This window comes from Anabrus simplex, chromosome 1 (genome assembly GCF_040414725.1).
Source record: "Anabrus simplex isolate iqAnaSimp1 chromosome 1, ASM4041472v1, whole genome shotgun sequence".
Classification (NCBI taxonomy): Eukaryota; Metazoa; Arthropoda; class Insecta; order Orthoptera; family Tettigoniidae; genus Anabrus; species Anabrus simplex.
This window is the reverse complement of record NC_090265.1, coordinates 386,480,212-386,492,447: the sequence shown is the minus strand read 5'-3', so window position 1 is coordinate 386,492,447 and position 12,236 is coordinate 386,480,212. Positions and strand designations below refer to the sequence as shown.

The following is a 12,236-nucleotide window of genomic DNA, read 5'->3' as shown; positions in this document are numbered from 1 at the left end:
TATTCCGACACCTTGGTGTCTCTGATAACCATGAAAGTAGTTCGAGGAATGTAAAACCATTATTATTATTATTATTATTATTATTATTATTATTATTATTAAAACATTTCGAAGTAAATCAAATTTTACGCCTAGGACATCGCCTTCTTGTAAAATAACTTTGTATGTCAAACGATTTTGGAGGGATGAATATTTTCATTTCTGGAGCTTACCTCATTTAATCCCTTAGGAGTGAAATGTTTTAAAATACTTCCTATTCTACTTCTAGGAATTAAAAATATACACCGCCATTTAGAATTTTGTATTTGTACATTAAAATTTTTGGAGAAATGAGTGTTTTTTGGGGTCTTAACTCCCATTTATCACCCTTAGGGACTAATCTTTTCTCACACCCGGTAAACGCTGGGGCTGTACCTTAATTAAGGCCATGGATGCTCCCTTCCCGATCCTAGACCTTTCCTATACCATCGTTACCATAAGACCTACCTGTGTCAGTAAGACATAAAGCAAAATGTAAAAGAAAAAAAAAAAATGTAAAGGAAAGAAAACTTCTGTCATTTAACACCCATGATATCATTTACAATTGCATGCTCTTTTGTGGTATTATTTGATTCGCTTTTGTGTATAAATTTCACAGTATTAAATCCATCATAAATGAAAATATCTCCCGATGATTGCTCCTTGCTCACTTTTACAATAGCAACTAGCAGCACTAGACTGCCCAGTAACTCAGGAAAGTCAGCTAGAGCGCTCTGAACCTTGTGACTTGCACATTCCCCACAGTCTACATTATTAAGCTGGCTGAAACGTACTTCCTATTCATATGTGTGAGAATTCTTTCTGATATTATTCTGAAGAATCTATGACTAATATAAGTATCCACCATATTTATTTTTTGGTATTAACGATATGCACGAGTTTTTTTTCTTTCTTTCTTGTCTATATACGACTTCCCAGGTACTAAAAATACCGTATGTTAGCAAAATGAACTCACAAAATATAGAAAAATTTGATTTATTACGTGAAATGAGCAAATAATCACGAAATATACACCACTTGGTGCGAAAAGGCACCGGAAGAGCTCTCCAATAAACGTTTAAAGCTTCTGAGAACTTGACTACTGTAGTTTCCTTCTCATTTGCTTGATAGCTCTGTAGATTCTCCACACAAATGCACACAAATACCCACTGTGTATCGAAAGTATGTGTATTCAGTTCCACGATCTCTAAGGCAGTCGATAAAAATCAATATCTGTTATCGATTACAGCAAATAGCGTTGTGGTCATAACAAGATACAAGACCGGTTGTAGATACAGCAATACGCAATGAGAGTTTATTTCTTACGAACATTTATCGGCAAATTTCCAACATTTAAGTATAAAAATGCTGAAAACTGAAGTCACAACAGGTTTTTCAAGGGATGAGGAATACAACAGATAGGGGTTCTATGTATCTGATGCTGCAAGAAAGTTTCTAATGTATCAATAGTGTGCCAGTAATATTCGTAAAGTTAAAACTTGCGATATACACTGCAGAGAATCAGAATTAAGCAAATGAACATAATTCTAAGCGGCAAATAACAATCGGCGATACTTTACAGATCGTAAAGGTGTTGAAAAATTATAGATAGAAATTTGTAATAGACACAAAAAAAGCATTCATGCAAGCTAACATTCCTCTAGAAAAATAGGATAATCCTGGCATGAGGAAGAGAATTAATATAAAAGATAAATATTACTGTCTTTACTGTAAAAGATGACGGTATTGGTAGGCCTATTGTAAATAAATCGCCTGTTTGATTAGTAATAATGTTATTGTTTTTATGTCCCAGTAACCACTTTTACGTTTTCCGGAGACGTCGAAATACAGAAATGTTATCACGCAGGAGTTCTTTTACGTGCCAGTAAACTAGTGACATGAGGCTGACGTATTTGAACTCCTTCAAATACCACCGAACTGAGCCAGTATCGAACCTGCCAAATTGGGGTCAAAAAGCCAGCGCTTTAACCATCTGAGCTACTCATCCCCGACCGGGGAAAGGAGTATACCCATGAACATCTTCCAGATCTATATGACTTTGCAAAATGCAATGAAAGCACATCTGGTTGAGGAAGTGAAAGAAGACAGTGTTAGCAAAGTTTTAGGAGGTTTTATAAAAGACCACAGTGAATTTGCATCGAAGTATTCGCAAGCATTATGGTTTCTGACGTCCAATGTGGTCAGCGAGAGGAGCTTCTCTGCTTACACAAAGACGCTTTCTGACTGTCGCACAACTCTGCATCCTGATAATCTTGAAACCATGCTTAGTTTGTTCTTTGGAGACAACTAATTAAACGTCTAAAAATGTAGGCTATGTATAAATGTATATCACAGGGCAGATCACCTAACTTCATTTCGAAGTATCAGTGATTTATATATTTATTTCTATAACAATTCGCATATTAGGATTTTCTAAGATTTAATAACAATGATACATAACAAGAGTTTAATTTAAAACCCCTTTATCACAAAGTTAGTTACATTTACCCCATACGCTACTACAAGGAAGATTTTGCAAGAAACATCGACCAGTATAACAATTTATTTCATGAAATACCTACCGAAATAGCGTCACTTTTAACACCAAAATCAACAGTTTTATTTCACCAAAAAATAAGGCCCCTATATCCAAAATATCATGCACGAGAAGAAGAGATAGAATGATAGGCACATCTTAAGACACCCAGGACTTGTTCAGTTGGTTTTTGAAGGAAGTGTAGGTGGTAAGAACAGTAGGGGTAGACCAAGGTATGAATATGTTTTTGTTTTTTTTGTTTTTGTTTTTTACATTGCACTGACACAGATATGTCTTATGCGACGATGGGATGGGAAAGGCCTAGGAATGGGAAGGAAGCGGCCGTGGCCTTAATTAAGGTACAGTCCCAGCATTTGCCTGGTGTGAAAATGGGAAACCACGGAAAACCATCTTCAGGGCTGCCGACAGTGGGATTCGAACCCACTATCTCCCGGATGCAAGCTCACAGCCGCGCACCTCTAACCGCACAGCCAACTCGCCCGGTGTAACTTACGTAGGCATATTATGCCTCCTGCCTCTGGCAAACTAGGTCCACACTTAAGCTACGGTGCATAAGATCCATTCTCTGGCAAGGTCTTGCATCTGTAGCTTGTTTTGTACAGCTAACACATACAACCATTCATAAAAATATAAAAATGGGCTTTTTACATGTGCAAACATAACTTGTTTTAGATCTCCTGATAAACTGATAATTTGCACTTTTGTTAGTTTTCCAGAGGAGGGGATATACAATGCACTGGGGAAAATATAGTACTGATAAAATTTGAAAATTGAACCCAAGCGATTGTTTCCCAGTCAGTCATCCAATTCTTTCTTAGCTACAGGCTAGTGATTTGGATCTCCCCATTTTCCATAATAGACTATCATAAAGCAGGTACTTGAAAACGATGGCGGTTATATTCAACGGCATACTGTTACAAAGGAAAATTAAGCTGAGTCACTAGGCTATAGGCCTATTCTTCTTTACGACTCAGTACAGGGCATATATCAATTAAATTTTGCAAAATAACAATCTCATAATCATTCAGTCTGTTAGGAATGATAAAAATGTACAGATGAACAGGTATGTGATGATCACATTACTACTGCAAAATTCTAATAGCCTACCACGAGTCAAACACATGCGGTGATACCATTCTATAAGCCTTATCGAAGGCCTAATCATCTCTGGTATTTGAAGATACAATAATAAACTCTGACATGCTCAGTTTCATGTTGAGCAGTCATAACATTATCAGTATAATTATTGCCTTGATTAGACGGAATATTTCCAAATAAATCGAAGATTTATACGAAAACAACGAATCTAACAACTAATTAACTAGATAATATTTACCTGGATCCCAGTTAGTAGTTGCCATAACTGCTGTCATTCTACTTCAATTATTAATTAACGAATTACATGAGCCTGCAAGAGAGAACAAGTGAATATAATGTATAAGTTAATGCGTAAACACACCAGTAAATATCGTACAGGTTGCTGACAATTTCTGTGGTAATTATCTGTCGTTACAACACAACCTCCAATTCACAAAATACGCATTTTGAAATCATCGGTCCTAACTTTTAATCACAAGCCTGTAAGGTAGAACAAGAATTATAACAAGCACATAATACGCTGGGATTTAAAAATGTACACCAAATGCATGTAACCAAAAAAAGAATGAATAGTCTCATTTATCCATTGATAAATCAACATAAAACTGTAAAATTTGCCACATATTGATTAGAATCCAGTAATACGAATAAAAAGCGTTCAATATTACCAAGTACATAGTGCCATTAATGAGTAAAATATGTTTTTTTCTTCATTTAAAGCTATTTCTACCTACAGACGAGCGCCATATTGTTTTGGCGAAGATGTGCAGGCAAAGCTAATCGGATTAAACGTGCAAACCTCGCCGAGTCTACAGTTGTAAGTATACTGAATCCCTTGCAGTACTCTTTAATGCCGTTTCTGACATGTGAAGAATTTTATTTCTTATATTAGTTCATGTAAGAGCGTGTATTAGTCCTAAATTATATCATTACTTATGCCACGCCTCGAGCCCATTTTCACCAACTTGTAAAACTTGAAGTTTTTACATGTAAATTTGACGGATCCTTAAAAGTGATCACAAGGATGTATATTATTCCAGTTTTCAGTCTTTTCTGTACTGAGGATTGGATTGTTATAACTGCTTAGTTACAGCTCATAATTCCCGGTAATTTAAGAGGGAAGTAAGATTGCCGAAAGGGTTAAAATTAGTATCGTAGAGTTTATATTGGCAAGAATGCGGGCACACTGCAATGCATCCGAGGGCTAGGAGCTAGAGCATATTTTGTATATTTTTTTGTGTTTTTGGATGAAAGATAAATATTTTTTTGCTATTTACTGCATGTTTTTCTAACCACCAGAGTGATTTTTAGGTAAGACTGGCATTATTTTCAGTCACATTAATAATTCGTTAGTTGTTTACATTTTGGTAACCTCACGAGGAAGCGTAAGCTTATGCATGATAGACCTTTCAATTTTCTTCTTGAGGAACCGGGATTCTGTGATGTGATTGACAGTCGTCCTATCATTTAACAAGTTGGTTATTTTGTGACACCAAGTCGAGTTCTACTGTGTTCGTACTGTAATTCTTGTAATGCTTGAGGTTAGTGGCTTGTGTGATTCAAACTAAGTGTGTATTTTTTTGCCTTTACACTCTTCTAAACAGCCACATGAGTGCATGAAACTTGAAACTGTCATCATGTTCGTTGTAATACAGTGTTTCATATCAAATTTCCTACTTTGGTTATAATTTAACAGTGTTACTGTGCCCTGATCTATTTCTAGACTAGTTTTTAAAATCTATCTTTTGTGGTAAATGTCTGATTTGGAGAGTTTTAAGTTTGTAGTGTAAGATTATTTTAAAGTTTTATTTTTCATTTGAAATACAGGATAATTTATTTGTGTGTGACCTGTAGAATGTAACATTGGGTTTTGAGCATAATTCCTTATCTCATATTCTAATGTTTGTTTACAATGCTGTTAAAATGCATAAAATATCTTGACCTCTCTCAATAGCATACTCCCATAGATTCAAATACATTAATGCAAGAAATGTGCACAGTTGTGCATACAAGTGTAGTAAGATTTACAAAGTTGGCTAATTGAGATTCTTCTCTTTGAGCACTTCAACAGTAATAGAAGTGACTATGTTGGTTTGAACCCATTGACACAATAGCATTCCTTTAATTTCTTAGATATTCTGAACTGGAAATGTTCCCTGTAGGCCTACAATGTTTTTATTTCGTTTGTCTCTTTGACCACATTATACTGTCTGTACTTCTTGTTTCCCATCGTAAACTTCATTATAAAAGTGATCTTTGTAGTCCATAGGCTCTGGGAACCATTGTTTATCCATTTGCAGACATGTTCCAGTCAGTTTTGCTGGTATTTTAGAATGTAGCGGATAAATCTTCAGCTATTTTCGTATGTAGGCCTACTCATTTCATTTTTTATACTATCTGTTCGTTGCATGAATACCCTTTTGCACACTGTCAATTTAACTTTGTCCATGCTTCACTTTCATGACTGAGAACTGGTTTTGTTAAAGTATTATTATTATTGCATACTAACGTACATAGATTAAATTAAAAAGGAAAATGCGTGCCTGTTGCTTACAGTTGTGCGTATAGTCCACTGTCGATCTTTCTCTTTTAGGACACATGGTTATATGGTATTTGTTATAGTGGTTATTACAAAGTGCACATACACATTCATTGTTTGGTTCATGGAACTTTTTGTTCTTACAGATTTTATGGTGAAAACCATGGATGCCAATCTTGTTATTACATTCCTAAGTTCTTGATTTTCTTTTTTACTCATCTCCTGTCGATCATTGAATTTGTGCCATAGAAGTCCAAAGGGATTTCTGCGCGCTTCTTCTCTCTTGTCTGGATCAGTTTTGTCACTTGTTTAGTAGATGGCAGAGATAATTTGTAACGTAAGTCCTCAATGTAGTAGGTTGCCAATTCGTAAACAAGCCCGGAAGGTGTTGTTTTTGCCACTCCAAGTGCTCCTTTCGGATATCGGGTTTTTACTTTCTCCATTGAGTTTAGGTCTGCCAAAGATAGGTTTTCCCATATTAATTCTAATCCGTAGGTTAGTATTGGTGATATTTTGGCATTAAATAATATCATAGCCATCTGTAGGGATAGTATGTTCTTTATGTCATACATTCCTCTTATTGCAGCTGTTACTCTTTCCTTTATGCGTATCCTGAATGAATTGCGTGTTGTTTGTATGGTGATTCCTAGATATTTATAGTAGTTTACTGTCTGCAGTTCTTTCCCTCCTAAAGTCCTTTTATCCTCTTTTGCTAATCTACCTTTCCAGACCACCATGTATTTTGTTTTATTGCTATTTATACTGAAGTAATTTTCTTCTGCCCAGTTATGTAAGTCGTTTAGTGCTTCTTGCAATTCAAGTCTGTCTGAGGAACCTATGACCATGTCATCTGCATACATGTATAGAGATAACGAATTTGGTTTTTCTAAGATCTTCACGATATCTGCAGTGGCGATGTTGAATAGGATAGGGCAGATGGGATGCCCCTGTAGTAGGCCTACCCCGTTTGTCTGCAGGATCTCTCTTGAAGTTGTTATTCCATCCTGTATTTGTATTCTGTTATAGGTCAGTATATTTCTTATGGCTGTTGTAATTTCATTTCCTTTGTTTGTTATGGATTCCATTTTTGCTATGAATTTTGTCCTGTTCAACAAATCAAAGGCTTCGGTGTAGTCGATGAAGACGGTTCTGAATTTACCTTTTGGTTGTCTTAGCGCTTGGTCGATGTCATTAAGAAGATTATGTATGGCTTGTAAGGTGGACCTTCCTTCTCTGAAGCCAAATTGTTGGTCTGGAATCAGTGGATCTATTGTCTCCATTAGGCATTTGTTGAGTAACTTTGTGTGAACTTTAAATATATTATTTTCAAGTGCTATACCACGGTAGGAATTCAGATTATTTATATCCCCTGATCCCTTGTAGAGGACTTTGTCGACTTGCTCCAGCTATCTGGGATTTCTCCTGAGCTGAGGCATGTATTAAATAAATCTGTCCATATTTCCATTAACACTCCTGTTGATTCCTTTAACATCTCGTTATAAATCCTGTCTGGTCCTGCTACCCTTTTGTTTTTTGTGTTTCTGATTACTGTTTCAAGAGGACAAACTGGGGCAAATATTCATTTATAGGAAGGGGAGTTAGGGATTGGAATAACTTACCAAGAGGGATGTTCAATAAATTTCCAATTTCTTTGAAATCATTTAGGAAAAGGCTAGGAAAACAACAAATAGGGAATCTGCCACCTGGGCGACTGCCCTAAATGCAGATCAGTACTGATTGATTGATTGATTGATTGATTGATTGATTGATTGATTGATTGATTGATTGATTGATTGATTGAACCTTTTCTGTTGTAATTTGGGAGGTGTTGTTAATGTTTTAAACAAAGATGTAAGTTACGGATATAATTCTGCACTGAAGATAACCATAGCCTAGTCTTTCAAGTAAGATATTATTTTGTTCAGAATTAGTTCTCTACCATGGAAAGCCATTAGCCTACTTTCAAGTCTTCTCTACAGATATTTCTGTACTGTATTTCTCTGTTATGATTATAAGTTATAAATGGAGTACAAAAGGTCTTATTATATATCATCTGTCTAGGGAACTATTTTTCATAGAAGAGTTGCTGTTGAACCTACTTCTTCCAGCAACTCCAGCATACAAAGAACTTCTACATGAGCATTAGAAAAAAATGGATAATATGTGGAAAGATTTTTACCTAAAATGTACACAAAGGGTAGGCCTATATGAGATGAGGCACGTTTTGATAAGACTTGCAGTGCATGGATTCCACCATCGTTTGTGTCAAAAGGTGAACTTTCACGAGCCAAGTATAGACTCAAGATGTAAAAAGGTGCTACAAATTTTGTGAACGTCATCATATATTTACATGAATCCTTTACGAAAATCTGTGTTGACTGTTCGTGAGAAACTGTTTATACACATTTGTGTGAAACAGACCACTTATTATGGAAGGTCATATTCTGACATAGCTAAAAGTGGTGGTGCTGGTGGTGGTGGTGGTGATTATTGTTTTAAGAAGAAGTACAACTAGGCAACCATCCTCCATATAACACTAATCATAGAGAGAAATGGAAGGGGTCTGACACTTTGAAAAATGAAGATATCGGCCAAAGGAAGACAAGGGCCACGAAGGGCGTGAAAATGAAAGACTCCCTAGCCCTCGCAAACCTAATAGTGTCAGGGTCGGAAAAGAACAAGAGTTGACCAAGGGAGGTTGGATAGGATAGATAAAAGTAAGGAGTCTGGCACAAGTAAGTGGAAGCAATGCCAGGACTTAGCTGAGGACCCCGTAGTCACCAACCCACGCTTCAAAGTTCAGAGCCCCTGAGGCCCCTTTTAGTCGCCTCTTACGACAGGCATGGGATACCGTGGGTGTTATTCTACCGCCCCCACCCACAGGGGGACATAGCTAAAAGGGCAATGTCATTTGAGAAGTATGTTAGCCTATTACATGTAAATTTCTTTTTAAGGAAATGTAGCCATGTCTTTTCTGTCTGAATTCCCTTAGAATTGCATTCCTGTAGTAGATTTGTTCACCTGATTTAAATCATTCTGCTCAAAAGCTTGCTCACATTCCACAAATGGTATGTGCGTTTCAATATTGAAATCTCTTTGTTTTTAATTAATTTACGAGTCTCATGGTAGTTCTCCTCAGAAGACATTCTATTCCTCTCCCAAAATATTCTCGTAAAATGTATATAATTTGTTTGTGATAATGTAAGCAAAATTGTACCTAAATTTGGGAAGTAGATTTCTCCGTTGGTTCAATATATTTTCATAAAGATGCATATTAGTATCAAGTTGCTCCAAATGTTTGGTGGTTTATAATTATTGTATATCCACTAACTACACATCATACACTCCCCTTTGCATTGTAGAGGGGTACTTCATTCTTTCTGGGGATTATGTCCTATCTCATTTACATATCTAGACCTATTAACTGCACTTCACACATGATCAGTGAGTGATACATCTCACCATTGGGCACAGCTTGCAGCACCTGAAGACAGAGCAAAAGATATATCCATGGTATTTAGCTAGTGTAGTGTACTGATTTGTTTTGGAAAAATTTAAGGATTTTAAGCCATTTTAACACTGAACTTTGTAAGATACCTAATTCCCATGCCGGGCAACTGATAGATGTACAAGGACTTCCTTAGATTAATGTTTTCAAAGCCCAGAATATCATTTCTGTCTGACGTGCATCTCGTCAGGTGTCAAATATATCTTCTGTAAGGATGCAATTTACACAATGTTTGCTTAACTGAACCAGTCCTATGACACTTTTTAAATATCCCAAACATATGGCTTTGGATAAAGTGAACTCAGTGGAGAATGTCAAAGAATATTCTGCACACAGAAGACTTACAACTTTTTATTTTATAGCCCTACATCTCTCAATACTAAATATGTTTTACAAAGTAGTGTGAAACCTTTATCATTACTTGATACAACGTGGCATTTTATAATAACTCTGTATGTTGAGTTTACACATCTTGCTTGGGTAGAGTACAACTCCTACCATGCTGAGAGGGAGTGATTTGGGTGTATTAATATATTATAGTCAGTGTTTGAATCACATCGATTGTACTTATGCTGTGAAATTGTCAAAGGAGGCTGTTACGAGTTTAAATGACTATTTACCTTTAGGTAGGTTTTATTAAACAAATCTCAGAAAAAGTTTTGAAACTCAGTTATGTAATAGATGAATTAGATCAACAATACGTCAAAGAGTATCACAGACATGTCGAAAGAGTTCTGGAGTGTTATGAACAAAATTCCATAGAACTTATATCACCACATTCACTTCCTTCTCGGAACTGAACATAGTCCTTCAAATAAGCTGGAGGATGAGGGATGTGGCTGCTGCAATGTAGTGGTGTTTCTTCTTGATTACAGTCCAGGGTTCGAAGTGGACTATCAGGAGTTACATGGATATTGATCTGTGTAGTAGGATTCCCTTCATTGAAATGCTCAGGGCCCGTGTTGGATTTACCAGGGTGTTGCACTGGTCCATCAGCCTCTGTGGGAGTGTCTTCTCTCAGTGCCATGTCATGTTTACCATCTAGGAGGGTAACTTCTTCAACCAGATGATCAAATTTAGATTGACGATTGAAGCGATTGAGTAGTTCAGTTCCTGGTTTCAGTAGCCATGTAGGAGTGGAGTAGCTATTGCTCACTGATCTCTATACCTGGATGGCTGGTAGCTTGGGTAGCAGTAAGCCGAATAGAAGATGACTGGCGTAGTAAGATGGCAGGGAGCGCATGGTGCAATAGACCACGAGGAGCGCGCTTGCTTTTTTTATGCTTAGTTCAGTGACGCCAGGCCTCTTGATTGTAGTTCCACAAGTGTTCTGTGCTTTGTTATTGCAAAGTAAATAGTAGTGTATTTTACGAATTTAGGTTCGTTGCCTTGTAGTATACTTGTGGATTACAAGATTCAATTTAAATATGTATGTGTTTATCTGAAATATGAATGAAGAAACATTCTACGGGGTATTAACATACTACTACTACTACTACTACTACTACGAAACGTTTTCATTCCCCCCCTGAAGGGGGAGGCGGGCCTCTTAGACGGTTACGCCGTCTCTCAGGCCGGGAGATTTGCTACGGTGAAGGAGATGTGCGGAGAAGGTGAGGGGGTAGGCGGCCGTGGCCTATACTACGAACTGTCCCGGCATTCGCCTTAGTGCAGGAGAATGGAAAACCACGGAAAACCATTCTCAGGACAGCCGACGGGCGAGGCCAGGCGAGAAATACAGCACTGTGCCCCGGGCCCGTCTCCCGAATGCAGAGGCGTAGAGCCACGGTAGAGCCGTGACCACCTCTCCTCTGCTCGGTTGGCCGGTCAGAGTACAGAGGTTATGGACAACAACCCACTCTGCATCTACCGACGTATTAACATACCGCAGTGTTCAGCTTATGGATGTACAAACAGAACCGATCAGCAGAAGGAGAAATCATTTCATCGGGGAGTTTTATACTGTACATAAGAATCTTCCTAGGGTAGTGTTTTGAGTTTTAGGTTTATTGTATCTTATTTCGCATATTCCGGGAGCAAAATGGCAATTAAGTTTTGTAGGTTTCCTTTCTCGAGACCCGAACATCTAAAATCATCGATTAGGAGTATCAGGCGGGAGAATTTGGAGCCTTCTAAAACAGCTGTTCTCTGCTCGGATCACTTAGAGGAAGACTGTTTTGATAGAAATGGACAAACTGTACACCTTAGAAGTGATGTACAGCCAACTGTTTACAATTTTACTAAACATTAACTGCAAGTAAAGATTTACTTAATTTTTTTTTTATTTCTCAAAATTAAACTGACGGGGGGGGGATTATTTTATTAAGAGGGAGTACAACTGGGCAACCATCCTCTTTATAACACTAATCAGAGGGGAAAATGGTAGGGACCCGACACTTCGAAAAATGAAGATATCGGCCAAAGAAAGACAAGGGCCACGAAGGGCGTGAAATTGAAAGACTCCCTAGCCCTCGCAAACGTAATAGCGTCGGGGTCGGAAAAGAACAAGAGTTGAC

General features: G+C 37.4%; 2 protein-coding genes across 12 annotated transcripts in view; one reads left to right on the top strand and one right to left on the bottom strand.

Annotated features, from left to right (window-relative positions):
- Positions 1 to 4,527, bottom strand: part of metro (membrane palmitoylated protein 7-like protein metro) — a 225,935-nt gene extending 221,408 nt beyond the window's left edge. For 3 of the 6 annotated variants that reach the window (XM_067134962.2, XM_067134967.2, XM_067134965.2), the window contains exons 1-2: positions 4,342 to 4,475; positions 3,912 to 3,983 (exon numbers count right to left, since the gene is read on the bottom strand). In XM_067134962.2, coding sequence (XP_066991063.1) covers positions 3,912 to 3,948 — 37 coding nt within the window. In that variant the 5' untranslated portion in view covers positions 3,949 to 3,983; positions 4,342 to 4,475. Of the gene's footprint in view, positions 1 to 3,911; positions 3,984 to 4,341 lie in introns of all 6 variants that reach the window. The other 3 variants (XM_067134964.2, XM_067134966.2, XM_067134963.2) reach the window with 2 other exon arrangements.
- Positions 4,408 to 12,236, top strand: part of LOC136856820 (protein bric-a-brac 1) — a 1,345,352-nt gene continuing 1,337,523 nt past the window's right edge. For 3 of the 6 annotated variants that reach the window (XR_010858465.2, XM_067134961.2, XM_067134956.2), the window contains exon 1: positions 4,852 to 4,984. The gene's annotated coding sequence lies outside the window, so the exon portion shown is untranslated. Of the gene's footprint in view, positions 4,491 to 4,851; positions 4,985 to 5,068; positions 5,215 to 12,236 lie in introns of those variants that run through there. The other 3 variants (XM_067134960.2, XM_067134958.2, XM_067134959.2) reach the window with 2 other exon arrangements.